This window comes from Equus przewalskii, chromosome 12 (assembly GCF_037783145.1).
Source record: "Equus przewalskii isolate Varuska chromosome 12, EquPr2, whole genome shotgun sequence".
Lineage (NCBI taxonomy): Eukaryota > Metazoa > Chordata > Mammalia > Perissodactyla > Equidae > Equus > Equus przewalskii.
The window spans coordinates 39,045,097-39,072,419 of record NC_091842.1 but is presented as its reverse complement, the minus strand read 5'-3'; the positions used below and the strand labels follow the sequence as shown (position 1 = coordinate 39,072,419).

Sequence of the window (27,323 nt, the reverse complement as noted above, 5' to 3'; positions counted from 1 at the left end):
TGCATCAACAACAGAGATACGTTCTAAGAAATGCATCGTTAGGCGATTTTGTCATTGTGTGAACATCACAGAATGTACTTACACACACCTAGATGGTACAGCCTACCACACGCCTACGCTCTATGGTTCTCCCTCACGGGGCCACTGTATACGCGGTCCACTGTTGACTGAAACATTGTTATGTGTGAGTGATTGTATGTAAAATGGATGGGTCCTCAGTTTAGATAGCTCTGTGGCACAGAAAGCTCAATTCTGTAATCAGGGTGTTTAATAAGTTTTACTGTTACTTGTAACTTAAGGATATTAAAAAACAATGAAATTGATCAATCTGGCCATAATGGCCCTCCCTGAAACAGTCACAAAAGCCCTGGCTTTGGAATAAGAGTACCTGGACTCTCTCCTGGCTGGACCACTGCAGAGTTCTGGAACCTTGGGCAAGTCACGTCATCCTTCTAGGTCTCAATCTCCTCATGTGTAAACTGAAGATGGGCTGGAGCATGGCTAAGTCCCTACTGGCCTAAGGTTCTGTGCAGAAAGGAGTTATCACAGCAGGCCTGTGGCTGCCATCCGCAGAAAGGCCTACAGGCAAGGGTGCCTAGGCTGGCGTCAGGAAACTTGGATTGCGGGAGGTTCCCCCCACCCCGTGATAAGAGGGGCACACTGTGCCTAGACTGTCATACAAACAACCTGGCTTATCCTGAGCACCTACCTTCCTTCTGAAAGTCTGGGATTTTGGTACGTGCTAGGTGGAGGGTGCCTATGTGACCAGTCTCCAATAAACCCCCTGGGCACTGAGCCTCCGATGGGCTTCCCTGGGGGACCACATTTCACATGCACAGTCACAGTTCATTGCTGGAGAAATTAAGTGTGTCCTGTACGACTCCACTGGGAGAGGACTCTTGAAAGCTGGAACCTGGTTTCCTCCAGACTCCACCTCATGTACCTCTTCCCTCTGCTGATTTTTCTTTGTATCCTTTCACTGTAACAAATCACAGCCATGAGTACGACTATGTGCTGAGTCCTGAGTCCCCCGAGTGAAGCATAGGACCTGGGGATGGTCTTGGGGACCCCTGACACAGGTTCTGTGACTCAATGCCTATGAACCAGGAACCAAAAAAGACCTCTATGGTGAGACACACCACGCTTCACTTACTTATTTTGCCAACTGTCATTTAAACAGATGGCAAAACATATTATGAATCTCAGTACTAGACAATTAACTATTTATTTCAGATGACTAAAACAGATTCACGTCCAGCCCCTCAAGCCCTCTGGGTGGCTTTAGGGAGAAAATCTGGAATAGGAGGGACTAAGTCTTCTCCTGTGTGAGCCCATCTCATTGGGTTAGGAGTTGACCTTTCTTTCTGGTTCTCCAAAGTGGTGACACTGAAGAACAGCCCTCTTTATGAGCGGAAGTCACCAAGCCTTACCGTCATCTCAGCGGCACAACCAGACATTGTAAATCCCTGTGGTAGAAAGGGGTGGTGTGTTTCCTCAATCAGTCTCCTGCTCTGTCATTTTTCTTGCTGTGCTGTAGCCAAAGCCAGCAGTGTGGCCTGACTCTGGAGACGGGCACAGCCAGTCCCCTTGGGACGGAAGAGGGGGAAAAGCGAAACGCCGGCTGGTGTGAGAAAGGTAGGCAGACCGCAATGCTGCTTTCACGGTTGCTTAAAAGGAAGAGTGCTAACACACAGATTTACACGTAGGACCTGGGGCTGCGTTGCAGCAGAAGAGATCTGTAGCAAGTAGGTAAGAGGATTACTTCTGACCTATAATCTGTATTTCTTATTCTACTACAGAAGGAACAAAGGTGATGGTTCTATTCCTAAATTCAAATAGCAACAGTCAGTTCCAAAAAGAGGAATTTTATGTGACTAAATGCAAGAGTCAATGTATGACCTAATAGTTGGACGTTAAATCATAAACAGAAGTTAGAGTAAAATAGAGCATTATTCACCATCATGGAGAAGAGGGATTGAAACAGAGAAAACCAGCAAATAGAGACCACTTGTGGTCTTAACCAGGCAAACGCGGGACTTGCTAACATCTTGGTGTGCTTCGGTGCCACTGAAAATCTACGCCTAGGGATGCGGGCGGGGGGGTCACAGGAGGGGCATGAGGCGGGCATCTGGGGTACGGGTAATGTTTGTTTCTTGGGCTGAGTGGTAGTGAATGGGTGTGCTCACTTGTGAAAACTAACTCAGTTGTATTCTTATGATCTGGGCACTTTTCTGTGCATATGTTATACGTTGATAAAAAGTTAACTTAAAAAAAGCTGCTACGTGTTTGCTTTTAAATACCACAGTTGTAATCATACATAGAAACACACTTGCATTCTGCCTTTATTCCACAGTCATTTAAATCTCCTTCCCAATGTCTAAATGTCTGCAGATACTAATTTTTTAATTGTGGAAACAGAAAAAAATCGTCATTCATCACTCACTACTAGAGCATAACTATTACATATCTTACATTTGTTTCATATATATATAATGAAATACCTAGGTGTAGCTATAGAACATATGTAATTTCACATAATAAGTGAAATCATAAACGTTTTCCATATTGCTGCATTTTAACAGTTGCAATATTTGAGTACATGACTCATAATTCCATTGATTGCGTTTTTATTGACAACTGAAGTTGCTGATGAATTTCCAATATTATCAACCATTGTGATTGTTATTTTGGGGCATGCAGCCTTTACCATATGCTGAATTAGCACCTCAGCAGATAAGCAAAAATAGAATTATTAGGTTAAAGTCTATGAACATTTCTATAGATGGGCAAATTACTTTCTAAAACTGTTGTACCATTCTGATGAGTAACAAGGTATGGCAGAAAGAGCATGGCCTAGTAATGAAGGAGGCCTGGGTTTAAACACTGCTAATGACCAGCTGTGTGACCACAGGCAGGTTCCTTAACTTCTCTGATCTTCAGCTTCCTCATCTGGAAAATGGGGACAAAGTGACCTTCGTCACCTGTGTCAGGTTATTGTAAGGATTAAATAAACATATTTTATAAGTGTCTCGTAGCTTAACGAAATTGAACACCACTAGCTATTTATGAATATGCTACACCCTCGCCTGCACTAGGTATCTGCACTATAACTGGTTTTTTTTTTTTTTGCTGAGGAAGATTGGCCCTGAGCTAACATCTGTTGCCAGTCTTCCGCTATTTTGTATGTGGATCACTGCCACAGCATGACTGCTGATGAATGGTGTAGGCCTGCACCCGGGAACCAAGCCTGGGCCACCCAAGCAGCACATCAAACTTAACCACTAGGCCTTGGGGCTGGCGCCCATGCATTATAACTTTTTGAAGGTCCAATTTAAAAGACTAAAAGGAATTCTGTAGTTATTTAAACGTGCAATGACTTCAGTAGTAATATGTTTATCTTCTACCTCCATTTCATCTTGTGAATTTTTTGTTTTTGTCCTTTGTCCTATGCAGGTCTTCATTAGCTCTCTATATAACAGTCCCACAAATATTCTTCTCAGTCTGCTTTGATCCCCCTCATCAATCTGTCAGTCTTTTATTTTTGCGTGTGTGCTTCTATTTATTATTTGTAAGACTGGAAAGTTCTCTCTGTCTTGGAGGCTTGAAAACTATTTAATTTCATTTTTTCTAGTTTTTCATATAGTTTTATATATGATCAAAATATCAAATGATATATTTGAAAATATCAAATTACATCAAATCAAAATATATTTCATTTTTATTTTTGACTCTTCAATTTATTTAGAATTTAGCTTGATGTTTACAGTAAAGCAAGGGCTTAACATTTATTATTTCAAGTTTCTAATCAATTATTTCAAAATATTTTAGGGACTAAAATAAGTACTTTGATTTGTGAGATTTCCTTTGTAACATGGTAACGTCTTATAAAAAATTAAATTTAATCTAATCTATATCTTAACAATCATTTCATTTCTCCAATAAGATATTATAACTACGATCTGATATTTCAACAAGTAGATATTTTCCACTTAGTTTTTTAAGAATGGACATACTGTCCTTTTTATTCAAGATACAACTGTTTTTAGGAAGAGTAGAAATAAGCAGTAATAATACAGTTACTTTCATTTATTCTATAGGTACAAAGTTAAAAGCTTACCTGAAATTCTGTACTGCATCAAGGTGTGACATTACTATGGAACTGAAATTAAAATGCAGAAAAATATTATTATCAAAAGCAAAGAAGGCATTATATAGGGCAATCTGAGAAGAATTTAAATAAACAACTGTCCTTTCTTTATGTGGAGGTCAAGTTGGACAGTTAAGGAGAGTTAATTTTTATTATAATTTGATGGTGTCTTAAATAAGAATAACAAAAGGTAAAGACAATGATATAGTTAAAAAGCCTTCATGTCAGCTATGGAAAGTAGACACAACCGCCAAAGAGCAAAACCAAACAGAAGGAGGCTCCCAGGCACTCGCCTCACTGTGGGGACCGTCTGCAGGGTCCTACGGGCTAGAACTTCGGTCGGGATAAACGGCAAGGCCCACGGGCAGGATCACTTTCAAATGGAAGTGCTGGAGGCGCCGGCAGGTTATGGCTGACTGGAGAAGCGAGACTCTGCTATCGGTGGTCCCAAAGCCATCAAATCCCAAATTTAGGGCATGGAAACCACGCATAATTAAAGAACTCTCTCTTGGTGTGAGGGAAGGCAGCCGAGACTGCAGCCTGCATCCTCTCCACATTCTTTGCAGCTTCTTTTGGGGTCGTGCTACACCCAGCAGCTACCCAGGCCCTAAATCAACTGAACACTTGCCCACCCAGGGAGCCTCGTGCCCTGACACTTCTTTGTCCTCTAGATCCACTGGCCTTGCTCACACAATGAGGGACATTACTCAGCATCTGGGAGGAGCTCTCCTGGGCAGCGAAGGCCAGGTGAGGGCTCAGAGTGGCTTTTATAATTACACGAGGTGTTAACTGACTTCAGGGAAAAGGAAAGAAAAGCAAGAGTGACACCACAAGACTCGAGTTCTAGGACTTTATGTCCTCTTCTCACCCTGTCCAGACACGACTGCGACATCATCATAACCCACATGTCTGTGTCCCCCCAAGCTGGCCGTGGTTCTGGGCAGAGTTCCCTCCCTTTTGCAGGAGTTGAGTTTATGTTTCTGTTGCCCACTCCTCAGAGTCCCCGTCCCGGCTGGGGATTCGGGGTGGATGGGCTCCGAGGATCCTGCATGTGCGGAAGAGGACCGGGTGAAGGGGAGCTTAACCACCGGCCCCACCCCAAGATCTGCTACTGGAACTCTGGGCAGAGAGGCGATGGGGGGCCCCCATCACTGTGGTCTGCTAGACCAGGAGGAAAGCCCCACACCAGAGACTGAACGACACTGAATGGCTGATGAGGCATCTGTGGTGCATCTAAAAGGTTAAAAGGCAGATTGTTGAAGTTCCTGCTCTTGGGAAAGAGCTTTCTAATGACCCTAATTGCAGATGGCCGTACCTTCAGAAGGGAAAAAGGATGCTTTGTTTTACTTAAAGTAATTTAACTATTCATTAAAGTTTCCTTTCAAATGCTAAATGACAGTTCTACTTTAAATTCCATTTTTGATCTCAATTTGCAGAGAACTCAAATATCTTTCATGTCACTGTTATTCTATTAAGTAAACTGAGGAAGGATACTCGCTCTGGCCAGTACTGGCCGCTTGCTTTGGTGATACCCAAAGATACATGATGGCGATTTCATTTGATACTGCAACAAATTGGATCATTTTCTCCTTTGGAATTTACTAAAGCAATGGTTCTCAGCAATGATAATACAATTCCTAGGGGGCATTTGGAAACGGTGGGGGTCTCTCTGGTTGGTATAATAATTTGGGAAGCCAGGAATGTGAGATGTCCTGCAAACACAATGAAGCAATGTCCCATGTCACATTAAACATCCTGCTAGCCTGCACCCACTGTAATTACACATCAGTGGTTCTTCAACATGTGCTGATAGTAAAATGCTCTGATAAGCAGTTACACAAAAAGTCCAACATTTAGAAGTTTGTTATGGAAACTGAAGCTTAATGGCTTTAAGACCTTATCCTGAAATTTTTGAGTAAATTACTCACCGTGTGATTGTGCTATCCAACATATCATTGTATTTCCAGCTACATATTTAGTTGGAAAACGTTAAAAGCCACAAAACCAGTCTCAAATGTGCAACAGGCAATTTGAGACTTATTTTTAACAAACTAAGAACCAAACATTATTCAGTTGGCAGAACATATGAAAGATAAGTATCTCACTGGGTGTCACTAACGAAGGATGTTTTACACATCACTGCCATCCTATATATTTTTATTTTTAAATTTTTTGTAGCACAGCAATGAGAACTGATCCTGTCCCCAGGGGTCCTCCACACAGCTCCCGTTTCTTTTTCCACACCACCCTCTCTGTTCCTCGGCACCTACCAGTGACATGGTTTTGAAGGCCATTTAGTACCAGGGACTGAACGTATCTTTGATATGTGGAAGGATTTCAAAATAGAAGATACATTTCCAGTGATCCATCATTACTCCAATGTCTCATGTCATAACACGTGTCACAATATTGTGTCACTATTATAAAGGAAGCCCAGGTGACCTGCAAGACCATGATACCTCTTCATTTCCTCTACATCAGCAATCTGCAATTTGTCTTGGTACCTTAACCCTACTTCAAATGAGGTTAGACCCACCTTCCTCTCTTCATTTTTGTCTACCCATGCCTCTATTCCTTCATTTCCTGAATCATCTTGTACGAAACGCTCTGGTCCTACTTTTTTAAATTCAAACTTCTTCATCATAAGTAAGTTCAAGCACATGACTGCTGCATTACGTCTTCTGGGGAGAGTAGTCACCAGAGATGTCTATATGCAAATATGTATTAATTTATTATTAAAAATTATCTTCTTTTTCCTTTTTTGCATATTACTCTTTGGGCATCTCGTTAAGTTGTTGACACTGTGTATGCTGACAGCTATTTCAGGTGTGGTAGTGAATATCTGTCGAGTGGAGGGGGTTAGCACTGGTGTCGAAGTGCAGTGAAAGAAATGCACAGGATGCATGGGGCCAGCCACGGACGGTGGTGGGTACGTACCTGTCCGGACAGAGGGAGATATAGAGCAGAAGCAGGGGCCCCGCCCCGACGACGGTGGCCAAGGAGGACCTCATCCAGGAGCTGAGCTGGCAGAAGTTACAATAGTGCACGACGGCGATGAGAGCAGCTGAGCCGGTGAACACGGTGAACTGCAACAAGGGCCGGGCAGTGGTTAGGAACCCCTCCCCCTTCCTCGCCTCCACCTGGGCATCCTGAGATAAGATGATTCGCTCACTTACGAGCGAATCTGTTTAATATAAAAAATCACAAAATATCCGCAGTTTCAAGGAGAGATCACACATCCCTAGGTTAACTATTCAGAGCTTTAGGTTACAAGTTCACGCTGTACTAAAATTCTCCGGATGTGTGGAAATCACACACCTCATTCTGGAGGAAAGGAAGGTGGGCTGCCCGGCTTGAGAACGACCACCGTGTAAGTGGTTACGTTAAAAAAGCCCTTCCTTCCGGCACCCTGTTGCGTGTCATGGGAAATGTAATTTGGTGTTAAAATACCAAATGCGGTCAGCTCACCCCAGTAGTTCATGTTACCCTCACTTTTACCCAAAACATAACCTTCCACAACAGCATTATCTCACTCTTCATGGGGTTTAACTCAGAAGCTCCGTCCCTGGTCAACAGCAGCCAGTCCAGGAGCGAGTCAATTACCTGTGCCCATTCTGCAGACTGGCACATTATCTTGTATCATTTGGAAACGTGGGACAGATTCTTCTTTGTAAAATGCATAAGAAAATAACAGATTTGAACCTGTGAACACCAAGAGAGACTGGAGAGGACACATGTCCCCTGGGGAATCTCCCCAGGGCAGGGTGGCCTCTTAGCCAGCACTTAGGAGTGTGGACAATGACGGCCTCAAGCATGTAGACAGGTTCCCGAGGTAACCTCCCCACCTGCTCCTGTCCCAGGCAAGTCTTTTAAAAAGATGAACTCGAGGTAGCGACAAAGAGTTTGTACCTCTTTAAAGGCCTATATTTAAACTGCTGTCCCAAAGTTGTCAGGCTTATTTTTTTAAAAAGTGACGAGGGAGTCCAGGAGCACACAGACATAAAATCACCAAGCCCTGACTTACATGTATGTTTGTCTCAAATTCAGAGGTGATGTGTGAATAGACTGCGAGAGCAGGGAGGGACACCAGGATGGCCCCGATGAAATGGCGCGGGAGCCAGCCGGCTATCCACTCTAGCAGGCGCTTGGTACAAGCCATCACATCCTCCAGGAAAAACACCATCCTGCAACAGGGAGAGGGGAAAGAAGAAACAGGGTGTCTGTGGGTAGCCAGCCTGCCAGAGAAGATGCAGGCAGGGGACCACCAGCCGGTGCTGCTCCAACTCTGGCCTACGCCACGCTGCCGGCATGGGGGCAGGCAGAGCCCGCAGCCCTCACTTCTGGCAGATGGTGCGTAAACCAGACTCACTAAGCTCGTTATACCCTCTTTCAAGGTCACTTGTTGCATTCTGGTAGGATGTAACTGTGGGGCTGAGCAGAGCACGTGAGAGCCGGGCAGGCAAATACTAACAGGCCGTGGGAATGGTGACCTTATTCTGCGCAGTCTGCTTCTGGGGTGGAGGTCTCGAGTGGGCAGTTCAGCAGGCGTCCTGGAACTTTGGGGGGCCTTTTCCATTGCCTCAATGATTGAGGGGCACGATGGCATCTACTGGCAGGAGCCAAGGATGGGAGGTGTCCTGCGATGCACAGTGAAGCTCTGCCCTGCGGCCCGCAGACTGCCACTGCCCCTGGACACTCATGGAGGCAAAAAACCTGCTGACAGTCACCTTGGCCTAGAGCCTAGTTGTGTTTCCTTTACAAACAGAAAGTGGATTCTGCATGGCGTTAATGTACGCTGAATTTTCCAGGAATGAACTGCTGTGTAAACTAAGCAATATTACCCTTTGTTTGGGACATCACCAAAGATTGTTCAGCATTTCAGAAACGTCACAAGCTGCAACCCAGCTCACGGTGCTTGTGCCACCAAACCCACACATCTCCCACGGTCCACACCTGGAGCCATGACACTCACAGAGCCTTGTGCACAAAGGCAAACAGCTGACGCCTCTGTCACGATGTCCAAGTGGCAGGCCCTGACACATACGAGGTGAAGCATGACATGTTTGATTTCAAATGGCTTTCTTGTTGTTTCTCCTTCAGACTGGAGTGAAGGCATGTCACTGATTCCTTTTGAAATTACGTGTACAGGGGCTATATTTCAGGAGAGTGACGTGGACATCATAAAACATCTTTCATAAAGAAGGGGGAGCTGAGTGTGCGGGCTGAAGGCTGTTGTTCTGAAGGAAGAACAGGTCTTGGCTAAGCTGGGGAGCCCTGGGTCAGGAGGGGCTGCACCTGGACGCCAGCACTAGGAGATGGAGGTGAGGGCCCCAGGGGTCCGCCTTGGGAGGGACACCCATGCACACAGTCCCTCTCTGAAGCCAGCCCTCAGGGAGGGTGGAATGGGGACAGGCCTGCTGTCCTCGCTTCTGGAGGGGCCAGGAGCTGCGGCCCAGCATCAACAGCACAAAGCTCGTCAAGGCCTCTCAAGCACCCCTGGGTGCCCACGCCTTCAGGCCGGGACACCTGCAGTGCAGTGACCACTCTGGCCGTGCTCGGCCTCCACAAGGAAACCTCGAATCTTCACTTCTCCAACCCGGAGCCAGGCCCCGTCTGACCCTTTTAGGTCCTACATGGTTCTAGCCTCTTGATACTTAAAGGATAATGGAGTCCTTGGACTATTTCCAAGAATAACCACAAATATGCTCAAAGTCAGAATGCATCATAAGCCTTACAAAGTGACAGAGGGAGTTGAGTTCTAACCAGGAGAAGGCAGGACTGGGAGGCCCTCCACAAAGGTCTCCAGTATGCAGAGTTCTGAGGACGAGACCGCTGTTCCCACATCTGCCTGGGGCACGGCACAAAATGGCTGGAGTGGAAGGACGAGAGCTCCAAGCTGAGATGCCGGGACCAGCCTCCCTGGGGTGCCTACAGATTCCACAGTGTGGGTTCCTGTTGATCTGGGATCCTAAATATGCCCTCAGCGGGGCAAGAGGAAATCCCGCAAGGTACCGACCTCTCCCAGGCTTCGATGATCCTGTGTAAAGTGAACTTTTAAAGTCCCACCAGAGGTCACCCAGAAGAACAGTGGCTTCCTCTTTCAGAAGGTGCTTGCAGAGTGTGTGGGTGTGCCAGCACCCCAGCACAGCACCCAGCACAGCCAGGCCTGGTGTCTTCCCAGACTGCAGCCCTCTGCAGTCTCTAAACCTGGCTTAGTTCAGATTCTGTAGAATTGGGCCTGAAGGTAACAACGGTGTAAAGAGTTTTTTGAAAAAGGCATGGAGGGCTGGCCCCATTGCCTAGCGGTTAAGTTTGGCATGCCCTGCTTCAGCAGCCTGGGTTTGGTTCCCAGGTGCGGACCTGTGCTACTTGTCAGCAGCCATATTGTGGCAGCGACCCACATACAAAATAGAGGAAGACTGGCACTGATGTTAGCTCAAGGAGAATCTTCCTCAGTACACACACACAAAAAAGTAATAGAGACATGCTAGCCTCAGGGAGCTCAAGAGCCTTACCAGCTGTAGGTTCCCCTCTCAGACAGAAACCTGGCGCTGGGGAGGGTGGATGTGAGGGGAGTGACTGCAAACGGGGACTGGGTTTTCTTTGGGGTGAGAGAAATGTTCTAAAATTATATGGTGATGTTTGCACAACTCTGTAAGTTTACTAAGAATCACTGAATTGTACACTTAAATGAGTGGATTTATTGTATGTGAATTATATCACAATAAAGCTAATTTTAAAAAGGAAGAAAGAAACTAAGGGCCTGAGGATACCATGGTTTGGGTTCTCCAGAAGCAGAGCTGATCTGGGAGGTCGGCAAGGGGTGCAGAGCAGAGGCACAGAGGGACAGGCCCACAGAGAGGGCTGTGCTAGGGAGGAGCCACTTGCTGTGGGCAATGAGGCTCACTCCTGGTGGGGACTTTGGGGGAGACAGTGAGGAAGCACCTTAAAGTGATCTCAACTGCAGGGGCCTCAGTGGGAGCAGGCAAGAGGAAGGGAGGGCCAAGCAGCTGGCTGTCCACTTCAAAGGGGAACCAGCATTTGGAAGGCTCAGGGCCTGGCCAGAGCAACCGTTTCCATCCTGGGATGCTGGGGAAGAGGAGCAGGGACTCGAGGTCAGGGTCCTTCTCCTCATTCCTGATTTACCCCTAGGTCCTGGGGGCACTCTGCCAGGCGTGTTAGAGTGACAGCTGTACAGAGAGGGTGGCCATGGCGCCCAGGAGGCAGATGGCGCACGGTGGTCTGTGTGCCTGTGAAGGGAGTGTCCTGTGGGCTTGCCTCTAGTCAGAAACACACAGAGCAGCCAAGAGCATCCTCAGGTGTTAAGCAGAACCCTGACATCAGGCTGAGTGGGTCCTGGGGGTCCCTGCTGTCTATGCAGACCTTCTGTCCTTTTTTTTTTTTTTGAGGAAGATTAGCCCTGAGCTAACATCTGCTGCCAATTCTCCTCTTTTTGCTGAGGAAGACTGGCCCTGAGCTCACATCAGTGCCCATCTTCCTCTACTTTATATGTGGGACGCCTGCCACAGCATGGCTTGCCAAGTAGTGCCATGTCCACACCCGGGATCGGAACCAGCGAACCCCAGGCCGCCGAAGCAGAACGTGCGAACTTAACTGCTGCACCCTCGGGCCGGCCCCCCTCTGCCCGTTTTTAATGGGCTGTTCGTCTTTTATTACTGAGCAGACATTCTAGGTATTAGACCTTTGTCAGAGATACGACCTGCAAATACTCTCTCAAAATGACGACAGTGTTCTTTGGAACATAAAAGCTTTAAATTTTGATGAAGTCCAACTTTCTGTTTTTCCTTTGGTTGCTTTGCTTTTCGTGTCCTATCTAAGAAACCGCTGCCTGGTCCAAGCTCACGAAGACTTCTGCCTACGACTGAGGGCTTGATGTCTTCACTCCCACTGCCAGGAGAAGCTCCTGCTCACCTGCCGGCGGCTCCCTGTCATTTGCACCCTGAACACTGCTGTCTCTTTCTCTCCCCTTTCTCATTCCTCATCTTCCCACTTTTCTTTCTAAGTCTCTAGTTTGGGAGACCCAGGGACTAGCTCGTGGCAGTGGGGCTGCAGGGGGCATTGACCCTCTGGTAAAGAGGTGCCCACCCACACCGAGGACCAAGGTCTGCAGGGAGGATACTGTGAGCAGGGCTGGGGGAGGGCAGGAAAGAGGAGCCATCACAGAAGTGTGCCTGCAGAGACAGCTGGCTTCCCAGGGTTGGTCAGCTGTGCCGCAGCGGGACTGCCCAGCCATAAACTGTGGAGCCAGCAGAGGGAGCTAAAGGCTAACAGCTGGAGAAGCGCCTGCAGGTGGGCCCTTACCTGACGGAGACCACGAGGGACAGCACCTCCAACAGCAGGGCAGTGCTGAAGACGGCCAGGGCGGCCGGCGGGGGAGGCATGGCGGCGGCCCCGTACTTCAGGAAGCAGGTGATGGAGAGAATCAGAAACACTGTCGTGGACAGAAACACATCCAGGAGGGAGCTGAAGGTGGCACTGGCAAAAGTCTTCACGGGAGAATTCTTTATAACCTGTGTGGGGAAGAGGGGAGAGTGGGGAGCATGAATAGGAGCCACGACAGACAGCGACGGGGTGTCAATCAGGTGGAAAAACAGCAAACGTCTATAGAACACTTGCCTACCTAGACCAGGACAGGGTGACAGTGCTTTAGGGGGACCATCAGTTGACTATTATCCCACTTAACAGTGAGTAAACTAAGGCACAGAGAAGTTAAGAAACTTGCCAAGGTCACACACCAAGCAATTACAAACCAATAAGTTCTCAAAGGCATGTTACATACTGAGCCTGAAAGGTGAGCATCGACTGGCAAAGTCAACAACTCTGCATCTGTAAAGGCAATCGCACTAGGAGCTTCCACTGAATGGCCTGGTCCCAGGTTCAGGGTGTGTGAAAGATGGCTTTGTGACACAGGTAACGGGAGACATGGAAGGAGCAGCAGAGGACAGCACGGGCATGTCAAGTGACAGTAAGAGATGCTCACGCCTTCACTCAGGGGTCTGCTCCGGGCCGGGCTCTGTGAGGGTGCCGGAGGGGACATGAAACAAGGCTCTTGGGGGGCTCACAGCCTAATGGTGGGGACGGGCAGGACTCTGACACAGCAGGTGGTGTGGGGAATATAACAGACATGCATGTAGTGTTAGGGCATCACGGGGATGGAGGGAGAAAATGGTGACAACGCCAAGAGATGACTGGTTCTGGGCACCATGTGGATCCTTCAGGGGCACGACCTCAGTCAATGCTCACACAGCCCCTAGAGAAGGAAATGCTACCAATCCTGGTGCACAGATTGGGGGGCAAGGCCAAGTGGCTACCCAAGGTCACACAGCTGATGAGCCTGGCCAGGGCTGTGGCATCTTGAGCACGTCACCTAATTTCTTCACGCTGGTCAGTGGCTGCTGAAATGGGTCCCAGCACCTCACGAGTGGTGGTGATACTTAGATGAGAGGCCCCCAAGCACAAGGCTGGCCACACATGGGGCCACCTAGGAGCTTCCCCTCACCCCTGCATCCCTCTGCCCTCTCCGCCCTCCACCGAGCGGGGCCAGGCCTCATGCGTGCCCTGCGCTTCAGTGAGCACGTCCCACCTGCTCCCCTCCTGTCTCATCCACTCTCGTCACCTTCTACAATCAGCCACATTATTTTATCCAACACAATCTCACGGTGCTGTCTCCTGCTCCAGATCCTTCCACAGCTCCCTCTGGCCTTAGGCCTAACATCCACAGTGTGGAAGCCGTGACCTGCCTCTACCCACCTCCTGCACTCCACCTCAGCCCAGCCTGCTACACAGATGTGCCTGCAGCTCCCCAAAAGCACAGGCCCTGTCTTATCTTTAAGGTTCATAGGTGCTGGCCCCTCTCTCTGGAATGTTCCTTTATTTGGTTAATTGCCAGTCCTTCCACTAACATGGGCTCAAGAGCTACCTCCCTCTGGACCCTCAGTCTGGGGTTGGTGTCTTGCCGTGCGCTCGCAGGGCATCCCAGGACCCAGGGCTCTGGATTCTCACTTCTGCTGAGTTATTGCTCCCCCACAGAGTGTGTTGGCCGTCTCTAAATCCTAGCCATGAGAACAATCCTGGCAGCACAGGTGCTCAGTACACGTTGGTGACTAGAGGGATAGACGAGAACCGTGCCCGTGTTTGGGAGGCCTGGCTGCTCGGTACAGGGAGTGGTAGAGAGCGCCCGGCTCTGAATCAGAAGGGTGCCCTGCCCTGGCAATAGCATCTCCAGCCCCTCAGCCTTGCCAGGCTGTGGCTTTCTCTTTGGAAATGGGGATAACTGTGGGCTTCCTCAGAGGGTTGCTGCGAGGATTAAATGAGATGACGATCAGCCTTATAGGTCACCGCCGAGCAACTCACAAATCCCCAGAGGAGCCCTGCTTGGGATGTTAACTGGTATTCACCATCCCTGGGGGCTGACAAAAGGGGGCGCCTCCACCCCATGAGGCAAGAACTGGCTCTGTCTGGTTCACCAGGGTCTCCCCAGAGCCTAGGTGGGTATGGACATAACAGACGCTGAACGAAGGTGTGCTGAAGGAAATAATGGATTTGAATGAAAATTCCTTTTGGCTCTGGGGTTAGGAGGGTACATATTTTTGACCTTGGAACACTAACCAGATTTGGACCCAGAGGAAAGAATGCAGGGAGCTGGCTGTTTAGACCTCACACCTGGCTCTAGGTTCTCGTATTTATTCATCATTTCAACCATGCGCTGCTGAGCACTGTAGGTGTGGGGAGTGTGCTGGATGCCCGAGTGGAGGTGAACACAAGAGACATGGTCCTGCCCCTGGAGTTGAGAGTCCAGGGAGGGAGGCGCATGATTCAATGAGCACACCAGAAAAGATGACAGAATGGGGTGCATGCTAAGAAGAAAAAGGAAAACAAGGAAATAAAATCCAGTTGGGGGTCAAGGAAAGTTTTTTGGAGGCAATGACGTTTGGGCTGAGGGTTAAACAACAAGAGAATTAAGGCGGGGCAGGGCCAAGGAAGTGGGCTTCAACCCCAAGGCAGGCGGGAATGCCGAGAAAGGTGGAAGGCCTCCAGAGCTCCTTGTCCCATTTCAGTGGGGAAGAATGCCGACAGGGAAGGTAGAGAAATCTTGCTCGAGACCAAAGAACAGGGTGGCTGGAGCAGCCCTCTCCCTGCTGGGCCTCCAGGGGCCGGAGCACTGCCAGGGGTGCCTGGGATGCACTGGCAGCAGAGCAAAGGGACCAGGAAACAACAAACTGGATGTTAGACAAAGGAGAGCAGAAAGACTTGGTTTTTTTCCTCCTTTGTGGAGATAAATTCATATACAGATGCAATTTGGGGCTTACAGATTGTGGGAAATCAATATTAGCCTTCATTTTTCTGTCATTAAGGAAAACAAAAAAGGCTGCCAGAGCACAAAACTAATCGTGAATTATTCAGTGAAAACAACACATTTCTTGAGTAAAATTATAAGGAAAAACACACCTCTTCTTGATAGCTGGTCCTGTAGTTTCGCTCTAGCTCCTGATCCAGGAAGTTCAAGCTGAACTGATTAATGGGTGGCTTAAAAAAATAATCTTTCATCAGGCTAGAAGAGATGATAAATGCAATCGATCAACATTCCACACAATGATTACATTTATTTTACAAGAAGATCGCAATTAGCTACTGAAACACCATTTGTCAGGCATGTCACAAAAGCTCTAAGTTGTTACATAATAGACATTCCTCCATTGCCCCTTTTAGAATATATTGCTGGAAAGTCTTTCATGTTTCCAAACATAATCACACTTTATGTTTCACCTCCACTAAAGAATGACTATTCACCAGAATCACAACACACATCATTAGAACCCTGCTTGTGAAGACATTTTCCTAATATCCAGAATTAGGAGAAGAATGCAGCTTCCTTGTTCTATGAAACGATCCTTCTGAAGGCCCAGCAGATCCCTCTACTGAGAGTACTTATGTTCATCCGGAGGCTTCCAGTGAAAACAGAATTCAGAACCGGCTGTCCTGTCATTCAGAGAACTGACAGTAATTACCACCATCAAAGCTAACAGGTTGTTATCACAAAATTGTGTGTACAGCTAGTGTAATTTTGGTGCTATTGTCACATATGCAGATTGAGTGTGAAACCTGAAAAATGATAACGCTCAATGACTTTAATAGTAGAGAAATCAAACCTGCTTTATGTGACTCTTTCATTCTTTTATGGATTGCTAGCAAATAGCAATATCCTTTTTATACTGCAGAAAATTACTATAAATTTAAGGGAATGTTAACAGGATTTCAGAAGGCAAATATAGCCATGGGGTGTAGTCTCTCTCTCTCTCATACAATAACTACTAGAATTAAGTCAGATGAAATATGTGAAGTGCCTAGCATGTGACTGACACACAGGGTTCAGGGTACATATACTCCCTCCTTTCTTTGAAGCATAGTGGACTCTGTTTTCACGATAAGTGTGTAATACCTTACTATGCTCTTAGATTGAAAAAAGAGAAAATTCTATCCCCTAATGTTGACCCTCTAGCCACCCTCCCACTCAAGAAGGGTGGACAGAGGGAAAAACAACAAAGCAGCTTGAGGAGGAGGTGCAATGGCCACATTTTAGCAATCAAGTGGCAGGATACACACTGTTATAAGCTGTGCTTCTCCTTTGAAATTATTATTGGAAGGTTCCACTTCTGGGAAAAGAAATCAACTCCTGTTGAACCAATCTTCTCTCAGATAACAAGTATAAACTCTTAATACATATAAACACAACTCCAGGAAGGTACTGGAGATTGACCAAAGAAGGCAGAAAACGGAGGAGAGTCACACTTAGAAGAATTAAACAGCGCCAGTTGAATTTCCTTTTTTTAATTTTTCACCTGAAGACTGTCATTAGTCAGCATCATGTGCAGGATGGCTAAAATGCAGATAGAAAAGCCACAGTCTTACTGGCTTGGAAAACTAGAAAATTAAGTTGGCAAGTCCACAGATGGAAAGTGGGGTTGGAAATCCCAGAGGAAGAGAACCAAAGAAGGGAAACCCCAAATATTGCATAGAAGCTCTGCTCAAATCTCTAGATGACCCTTGAAATACGCATGTGCACTGCAGACTCCAGCAGCCTAATTAAGGCTAACAGAATAGCTGCTGCCCAGCTCAGGGGAGACAGAGTTTGGTGTTTGAGTTCAGATAAGTTAACTGCCTGCTGAAAGAAACAAACAAAAAATTGATACTCTTCAGAGGAATATAACGGAATCCAGAATTTCTAAGCATCATACACAATGTATACAACACAGTCCAAAATTACTAGACAGAGAAAGAAACAGGAAAACATGATCCATCTTCAACAGAAAAGCAATCAGCGGAGACTAACCTGAGATTACCAAGAGGTTAGAATTAAAAGTTGGGGTTTATAATGTATGTAGATATAACACATGTGACAACTACAGAATAAGGAATGAGAAGAGAGTAATGGACTTAGACAGTTACAAGATTTCTACATTTAAAGGGAAATGATACATTAACTATAAAAAGACTGTAAAAATATAAGGATACCCATCTGTAACTCCTCAAGCAACCACTAAAAGAAAAATAATGCAAAGAGATAAGGCTAAAAAGCCAAGTATATTAAAATGGAATTAAAAGGCTGAAATTGTTAGAATGACTAAAAAAGCAAGACTCACAAGAGATGAACTTCAAATATAAAGACACAAGTTGGGATTTTTAAAAAACGGAAAACGCTATACCATGCAAATAGTAAGAATAAAAAAGCCAGAGTGACTATATTAATATCAGATAAAGCAAACTCTAAGACAGAGCATTACCAGGGATAAAGAGGGACACTTCAAAATAATAAAGGATCAATTCACCAGGAATATATAACACTCACAAATGTGTATGTACCTACAAAAGAGCCTGAAAATACATGAAGCAAAAATTGTTAGGACTAAAGAGAGACACAGGCAATTCCACAATCATAGTTGGAGATTTTAACATCCTTCTCTCAAACACTGATAGAACCATAGACAAAAAAGTAAGTAGAGACAGGTGATCTGAACAATACTACCAACTACCTGGACCTAACTGAGATTTATGGATCACAACTTCCTACAAATGCAGAATATACATTTTTTTCAAGTGCACATGGTATGTTTACCAAAAAAGGCCAGATGTGAGGCCATAAAACAAGTCTCAATAAGTGTAAAAGGCTTGAAATCACACAGAGTATGTCTTTGACTACAGTGACATTAAATTAGACATTAATAACTAATATATCTAAATATCATTCTTCACTAAAAGGAGCCAGGGCTCTTTCAAGAAATGGGTGATTCCTAAGCTGGGGCAGGAAAGATATAAAATGAGCCTGGAGTAGCCTGTTGTGCTAGAATGTAAGAAATTGCTCAAAACAAATGATGGAGTCATGTCAAAAGGACACAAGACCCAGCCTGAAGGGGGGGCTCCCAATGGCCAGATTCAGGACAACTAGAGCATCAAACTATAATAAGGATAGTGACGTAATACATCCTATTAAGTAAAACAGGCTTCCATGAGTCCAGGTTGGTAATAGATGGATAGATAAAGCAATAAATGGGGAAGGGCTCTTGTTTATAGTGGAAAGCTCAGAGCGAAATGATAAGTGTGCAGTTGGTGCTGGAGTAGACAAGGCGCCTTTTTAAACCATCGCAGAAAAGACTGTTTCAGGCAAGAACCATCAGTGGAGATTAAATCTAGGGAAGTTTGATGAGGAGTGAGGAGTGGGATATTACGATCTTAAAGTATCTTCCCAAGGATTGCTTATTAGTCACAAGGAGAAAATAATAACTATAGATTGGAGAAGTTGGCAATACTTGCCTGGTTGATCAAAATTACTACCACTGACGAAGGACAGACAGGCACCACGTGCCTCTGGATACGATACCTGAGAAGGACACATCAGCATCTGGCAGAGATGCACAGCCCAAATGTAATCATGAGGAAACACCACACAAATCCAACTTCAGGAATGTTTTATAAAACAACGGGGCCTGCATTTTTCAAAAATGTCAACATCATGAAAGACCAAGGAACTGTCCCAGAGTTAAAATGACTAAAGAGGGATGACAACTACATACGCAATATGTGATCCTGGACTGGGTCCTGCACTAGAGGGAAAGGGAGTGCTATCAAGGACATTGGACCAATTGACAAAATTGGAATATGAACTGTAGATTAGATACAATATCTCACCAATGTTAAATTTCCTGAATTTGGTAACTGATTATATAAAAGAACATCCTTGTTTTTAGGAGATATAGTATTAAGGGGTAAAGTGCTAGCATGATGTATTCAACTTACTGTCAAATGGTTCAGAAAAAATAAAAAATTAATTTCAGAGAGAGAGAAAGGAGAATAAAGCAAACATAGTAAAATGTTAAAAGTTGGAAAACTGGGCAAAGAGCATGAAGGGAATTCTTTGTACTATTCATGCAACTTTTCTGTAAGCTTCAAATTACTTCAAAATAAAGTAATATACTGACAATGGAGTGCAAACACGTGGGGAATAGAGTAATTCAGAAAAAGGGAGAGGCTTCTACCTGCAAATCTTTACTTCAGTGCAAATGGCTCCACTCTTACCTGTCTTCTTTGATAACATCAACAAAATGGGCGTCTGTTTTCTCCCGGATGTTCTTGAATCTCAGTGGAAGGAGAGCTGACTGGTCCAAGCTCACACCTGCCCACCTTCCCTTTTCCTGTAAGATCTCGCACAGGGAGGTCTGACTGTTGGTGAGCTTCTCTTCCTGGGGAGGGCTCAGAAGTCCGTTTTGCGTTTTGGAATTAGGTCCTCCAGAAGCCTGCCGCAAGACAAGGGGGAGCAGACACAGAGGTTGAAGCGTGCGCATGCAGCAGTGCTATTCCGCCCAGCCTGTCTGCCATTGGAGCCCCGCTGGATTGTGCACTGCGCATTTCCACCTGCACCTTCAAATCCCTGTTCTAATGCGAACATTCAACCTCTCCGCCCAGCTGCATCTCCATTCCCCTCGTTCGTCAGACCGCATCTCCAGGCATTCAGGAAACCAGGAAAGTGACATCGTGGGAGGAGTCAGTGAGGAAGGGGAGAGAAGACCAAGGGAAGAGTTGAGGATCTTGGAGTTTGCTGACCACAGAACCAGCATTCCAGAGGGCCGGGGGGAAGGTTTGAGCGCCTCAAAGGAAGTACAGGGAGGGGATCCAGGGAAAGGAAACCCAGAGCCGTACGGGCTGAGAGAGACATGGACTGACCCAGCATCGCACAAGTCTGGGCAGATGACACACGGGTGGAGGATGAGATTCATAGGCATGCCTGAAAGGCTCTCAGGTTGGTCTCTACTCTGCTTCCCACCCCAGTCCCGGCTCAGTCTCTGAGTGAGCCTTCTCCAGCACCTTCCTTGCTGCTGTCCATATCCCTAAGCTCCTCTTTCTGATGCACCTCTCATCCTGAGGATTGCCCTCTTCCCTTTGCACATCCACATTCTACCTCGTGTTGAGTCCAGCCTCCAGCCCCACAAACTTTCCCTGACTGCTCCAAACCACACGTCTTTAAACTCTTACTGCCCGTCAGGGGGTCCCACCCAGTTCAGCATGTGATTATCCTACTTCACAGGGCTTAGCTCTGACTCTCCATCCTGTCCTTTATCAGTCCATTCAAAACCTAAAGGATTAGGAGGTACGGAATCACGTCGCCTATGAGGGGTTATTCTCAGAACTGAGAGGTTAGTAAGACAGCAATGTAACCCAGGGGGATGCGCCAGGAGAGGAACTGACAGGAACAACAGCCAAAAGCTTGTCACCTTGGTACTGTTTTTATGCTCCTCTTGACAGCCATTTTGCACTGCTCCTCCTTCTGCACCAGCTTCTGATTTGGGAGCAAACGTGATTCCGCATGAAGGGCAGGTCTACAAGAAAAACACATACCATAGGAACTTACCTAGAAAACACGACCACAATTCCTGATTCAAACAAGTCTGCTGCTGTTGCAATTTGCTGTCACACAGAATGGTTGTAACCAAATGGAAGGTTTACTGAACCACTCAAGGATGAGTTAAAAATGAACCAGCGAACTGAAAGTGGAAACATGTCCACACAAGGACCCACCCATGAAGGTTCCACAATGGTCAAAAAGTAGAAGCAACTCAAATGTCCATCAACAGATGAGTGGATCAACAAAATCTGGTATGTCCATATAATGGAATATCATCCAGCTATCAAAAGGAATGAAGTACTGATTCATGCTACAATGAGGATGAACCTTGAAAACATTATGCTCAGTGAAAGAAGTCAGACATAAAAGGCCACATCACATGACTCCATCTGTATAAAATGTCCAGAAAAGGCAAATCCATAGAGATGGAAAGGAGGCTGGTGGTTGCCAGGGGTGGGGGGATAAGGGAATGGGGAATGACTCTTTTTGGGGTGATGAAAATGTTCTAAAATTGTGGTGATAGCCACACAACCTTGGCTCCACCTGAAGTGTTACTGAGTGCTTAGTAAATGTTGGTACTTAATATCAAAACTTCTGGCCACTGTTCTCTCTGGTTATGAAGACAGTGCATCTGATAATTTAACATCCTTGATCACAGACAGGACAGCCGTCCTTGGTGTCTACTCTGGTGTGGCCACTTGTTTTTCAGGTATCTCTTGGCATCAATTTGGTTCTAAACATTTTTCTCTCCTCAACGCATTTTAAGAACAGGCCATCTGCTTCTCAGGAATTCCCCATGGCGCACTGGCTTTACACATGTAAGATGTTTTATGCATTTAGAGCCACAAATATGCGGAAGTGACCATCAAGCCTATTGGACACCAGAGGGCACACACCCTCTGCAAAGGATTCCTCAGAAATGCTACAAGGCCACACAACTTCAGATACCACACCCTCTCTGAAGGTCTCGGCTGCCAAGGGGTTGGAAGACCAGTGGAGACTGCGAGTGCCCACAGGGACGGGGGGAGCCTAGGGCAGTGGTCTTCACAATTGGGCAAACTCAAAGCTACATCCCTCTGACAGAGCCTACGTGGCCTGTACCCCGGTTTGACAAAATGTTCTAATACGGAGGTGACGTCTTACAGAGCTGCCCACAAAAGAGCCTCAGGAAATGAAGGTATAGACATAAGTTGTCGGAGCCCGGGTGCTCTTAAATGGTCTAGGAGCCTGCGCTCAGGGAGGTTTGGGGGCTCCTTGGGGCCACATGTCAAGCAGTAGAGAGCAGCACCTGTGATCGGGACCCCAACGGCCTGAACAGTGTTCACTGCTTACTCTGCATTCCCACAGCAGCTTTGTCTGGGGAGTGGGGAGGTGGCGGGGGGTGGGCAGGAGAACCAGCAGTGGACTCCAGGCCCTCCTGCAGCAAGGCGGCCCTGGGAACTTGCATCATGTGGATCCAGTGCAGACCATTTGGTCGCACTTTGAAAATGTGGCTCTTTGTTGTTCTATTTCTTCTTCAGCTACTTTCCTTTTTTGTGGGAAACTTCATTGACTAAAACTTTAAAACAGGGGCCGGCCCAGGGGCACAGCGGTTAAATGCGCACGTTCCACTTTGGTGGGCCGGGGTTTGCCAGTTCGGATCCCAGGTGCAGACATGGCACCGTGTGGCAAGCCATGTTGTGGTAGGCGTCCCACATAGAAAGTAGAGGAAGATGGGCAGGGATGTTAGCTGAGGGCCAGTCTTCCTCAGAAAAAAGAGGAGGAGGATTGGCAGATGTTCCTCAGGGATAATCTTCCTTGAAAAAAAATTTAAAGAAAAACTTTCAAACAAATGAAACAAAAAATCTTTGAGAAATGCACCTGCCCTGATGGAGACCTTCTCATATCTCTACATTCCCTTCTGATACGCAGTGAGAGCCCCTGCTGCACCAGGAGGGCCCCACCACGCAATGGTGGGTGAGTTTGTTTCCCCTCTCCAGCCTCCACAGCAATTTTCCTTGAACTATTTTCTGGCTTCATTTTAATCAAGTTAAAAAAATCTCACATGCTGGTTTTTGCCAAGCATGGAGACACCTCTGCGAAATATTTGCCAACCCATTCAATGTTGGTCTCTCCCCCTGCACAGCTGCCAGCATCTCTGTCCACGACAAGCCCTCACGGGGAAAAGTATTCCAGACTTTAGGCAACTATCTGGGGTACCTTGCCACCTTGGAGGCAGGCCTGGGCCACTGACTTGCAGGGACGCAACGGGGGCGGGCACACAGAGAGAAACCACAGTTCTAATGAGCAGCTGCTACGATTTAGAAACGCCTATTGCTGAGGACACCCCAGGAACAGTAACCAGGTCCTCATCCATGCGACGTCTGCAAGCTCGTGTACTTCATCTCAACTAATCCTCATAGCAACACTGCGAGGCAAAAGTGATCACTCTTAGGACACAAAGGACACAACAGCAGGGACCAGACTACAGGGATCCCAGCTCTGGACCACCAAGCAGCATCTCTCTGGCCTCCTTTCCTGGCTTAAGGAGGACCCAAGAATAATCCTGGCACTTTGACCTCCTGGGCCTCATTTCCCTGAAGTGACCGAAGCAGTTATGACCACCTCCTGACTCTTTTAAGTGGCAGTATTGGCACACTGGCTCCAAGGGAAGCTTCATCAAGACCAGCTCAGGTCCCCAGGACAGAGTACTGTGCGGGCCAAGGACCGTGCTGGCTGTTGCCTGGGAAACCTGAGATCCCCTGGACAACACCCAAGAGCAAACTCTGCATTTTCTCAGATTATCTTTGCTCCTTCCCCCATCGCAGACGTGGGCTTTGGAGGGAAGATTATAACTATTTCTCTAACACACTTGGGCATATTTGCATTTGTTTTTAACACATTTCAATACATGCACCCTACATTCTGTTCAGAATATATGGCACAGAGCTATAAAATGGTTTTTTCTTCAAGGCTATTTCTCTTCACAAGATAAATCATTTCTAAGCCAACAGCTGTCCTTTTTCATAACTGTCAAGGGAGGGAGCAGGGAAACCTCTTTTCTGAGAAATGAGGAGGAAACAACATCAGAAAAGCCCTGGCTTTGCCTGTTTAGTCTGCTGAACACGACTGTTTAGCAAGCTGTCCGGTGACTAGGAGAAGCATCCCTTGCTCCCAAAATTGAAACTCAGGTTGAACATGGCAGACAGGAACATGCGACATTAACAGCACGTACGAGGTACTGAGGCCCATTCCAAGTTCTTTGCCTGTATCAATTTATTTAGTCCTTATAAGCACTCATGAAGCAGACACATGATTAGCCCCATTTTACACATGAGCAAACTGAGGCAGAAAAGGGCAGGGACTTGCCCAGAGTCACACAGTTTGAAAATGGTAGCAAAGAGTTTAAGTGCAGGTAGCAGCGCCCTGGGCCCTAAGCATGCACATGATGTCTCCAAGTGAACAGGAACTGCCTGCGATGTGGGGCAGAAGTCACCCTACATGCCACTGCATGCCACTCAACGTTGGGTCAATGCATCGTCATTTAAGCATGTGGATTAGCACAGGCATGAATACTTCCAAATAGATGATTCCTGCTAACAAAACACTAGAGAAAAAGAGAAGTAGAATATTAGAGGAAAATAGAAGTGATAATTGTTACAGAAAAAGAAACGCATCCAGAAGCATTAACAGAGAATCCTGGAGGCAAAACAACAACCAAACAAAACAAACACCTGTAAAAACAGGCATAAGAGCTCCCAGTCCTGGAATGTCGAGTCACAGAACCCTGCTCAGATTCCTGAGCCCCCAGTGACCACTGCATTGAATAACTGAGGCTGATAAGGCAAGGAGGCTGTTACCATGTTGCAGTAATATCCCATCAGGAAGTCAAAATAAGAAAATATTTGGTGTTTTGGGAAATTTCATTTATGTGCAATACTTTACTCCCTGAGGTGGACATATCTTTCCATTTCAATTCATGTGTAATGTATAATATAAATATACTTATATTACAAAATATAATTAAAATAGTATAAATATAGTAACAATTTAATACATATATATTAAAATTTTAAACTGTGAAATGATTTTAGACTTACACAGAGAGGGAAAGATAGTTCAGAGAGTTCCCACATGTCCTTCACCAGCTTCCCTTAATGGCAGCATCTTACATTAACCACAGCATAGCTTTCAAAACTAAGAAATTAACACTGGCCCAGTACTATTATGGAAACTACAGACTTGATTCAGATTTCCCAGTTTTTCCCCTAAAGTCCTTTTCCTGTTCCGGGATCCGACGCTGCATTTAGTTGCCACATCTCTTTAGTGTCCTCCCGTCTGTGGCAGTTCCTTGGGCTTTCCTTGTCTTCACGGACCTTGCCACTTTTGAAGGGTCCTGGTCAGGTATTTTGAATACCGTTCTTGAATCTGGATTTGTCTGATGTTTTCTCACAAGTCGACTGAGGTTTCAGATTTGGGGGAAGAATCCCAGAGGGGATGTGCCCTCTCAGCACGTCCCATCAGGGGCTACATGACCCTGCCAGTTTTATTTGTTGTGACACTATCTTCATCACTTGGTGAGGTGGCACCTACCGGGTTTCCCACTGTCCAGTTACTATTGCCCACTTTATAACGAAAAAATATCTAGGGGGAGATGCTTGGAGGCTACAGAAATATCCTGTTTCTCCTTGAACTTTTACCCACTATCTAGAATTCATCAATGGACTTGCCTGCAGCAATTATTACTGCCCTCTTCTCACAGCGGTCCCCTCTTCCCCCATCCCTCCTACCTCTAGCAGCTGGAATCCTCAAGGGAGAGTTATCAGCTTCTACGTGATGTGCTTTCTCCTAACTGAAGGAAACACACATGGCTGAAAAGATGGATAAAACTTGAAAAGTCTTTTTTAAAAAAACTTATTTTACATCCATATTTCAGAGCCAGCATTCGCACTACTATTTACTTCTTTTTGTGACATTTATTGAGAAATCATTCACATACTATGCAATTCACCCATCTCAAGTGTATAATTTGAGAGCTTTTAGTATATTTACAGAATTTTGCAACCATTACCACTATTCAGACCACCATTTATAATAAATATTTAATGTCTAAGCTACATATATATATATAGAGAGAGAGAAATCTATTACCTTTTCTATTTCTGTAATGAACTAAAAGGCCCTCTCTTCCTCAAACTGAGCCAACTGAGCCTATTCATGATTTTATATACAAATAACAAGGAGATAAAGAAGTGATCATTTATTTAGAGTCATTAAAAAAGTCATGGCAACTGTCACAGGAGGGTCCCCAGGGCTGGTGACCTCAAAGGGAAAGTATAAAACCCTTTTGAAAACCAGACAGGTCCTCTCTGAATGGCCCCATGTGGGTAAATCCACCTCATTAGCCTCATTACCAACTGCACATGTAGAAACGCCCGTGAGCGCACAGCCCCCGGCTCTGAATCACAGATTAAGGTAAACTCACAAAGACTGGCCAAGCAGGTGCATTTCCAGTGAGGTCTTTCAGGGGTGAACTAAGATGCTTTCACAGCTCACATGGTTCACTGACTAGGACCGATGTGATAAAAAAACCACAATCTTTGAAATCTTTGGTTTTCATTTTCTTTGTTCTTCAAGAAGACGTTAGACCAGCTATTTTTATTGGCATATGGAGTCCATCACCCACAGCATTCATGATAAATGAGCAGCAGACACGCACTGCAGAGCTGAGGTCACACTAAACAGGCCAGGGTGCCCATGCTCCCATGTCACATTTGTGATGTGGTTATATCCCCTACAGCAACGGTCAGCTGCAAAACTGAAGAACTTCCCTTAAGTCAGAACAGAGAAGGCAAGACTTTCCCGAGAGATTCATTGGCTCCTTGTGGGTGAATCTAAACAGCATCTCTGCCTCCTCCTGTCCTTCTTTATTCCAACTGTGGTCAGTGTCCACTGCTCCCCACAGAGCAAATGAATGCACGTCCTGGTGTGAACTGAGCTTCTGCTCCAAGCCCTGCGTTAGCGGGCATTACCTCAGTTAACCTTCACAACAACCCTGAGAGACCGCCTCGCCATCACCATTTTGCTGTGGCCTAGAGAAATTAAGTGACTTGTTCAGTCTCAAAGCCAAGGATCCTCGATCTTAAGTTCCGCCCTTCCCATGGCACTAGAGCTGCTTTCCCTGACACTGACATGTAGGGTCCTTGTCTCTAACTGCTCATTCCCTGACTCCCTTCTTGACTCCTCCTGCCCCCACCCCAAACTCTAGAGGTAGCTTTGCAA

At 46.2% G+C, this 27,323-nt stretch overlaps 1 protein-coding gene across 2 annotated transcripts in view; it reads right to left on the bottom strand.

The window, feature by feature from the left end:
• Positions 1 to 27,323, bottom strand: part of ADCY9 (adenylate cyclase 9) — a 111,512-nt gene that overhangs the window by 6,148 nt on the left and 78,041 nt on the right. For both annotated transcript variants that reach the window (XR_011524549.1, XM_070566907.1), the window contains exons 4-10: positions 20,932 to 21,036; positions 19,739 to 19,956; positions 15,617 to 15,719; positions 12,470 to 12,678; positions 8,172 to 8,331; positions 7,085 to 7,233; positions 4,118 to 4,159 (exon numbers count right to left, since the gene is read on the bottom strand). Coding sequence is in view for 1 of the 2 variants with exons in the window: in XM_070566907.1 (XP_070423008.1) it covers positions 4,118 to 4,159; positions 7,085 to 7,233; positions 8,172 to 8,331; positions 12,470 to 12,678; positions 15,617 to 15,719; positions 19,739 to 19,956; positions 20,932 to 21,036 (986 nt within the window). In the remaining variant the exon portion in view is untranslated. The remainder of the gene's footprint in view (positions 1 to 4,117; positions 4,160 to 7,084; positions 7,234 to 8,171; positions 8,332 to 12,469; positions 12,679 to 15,616; positions 15,720 to 19,738; positions 19,957 to 20,931; positions 21,037 to 27,323) is intronic.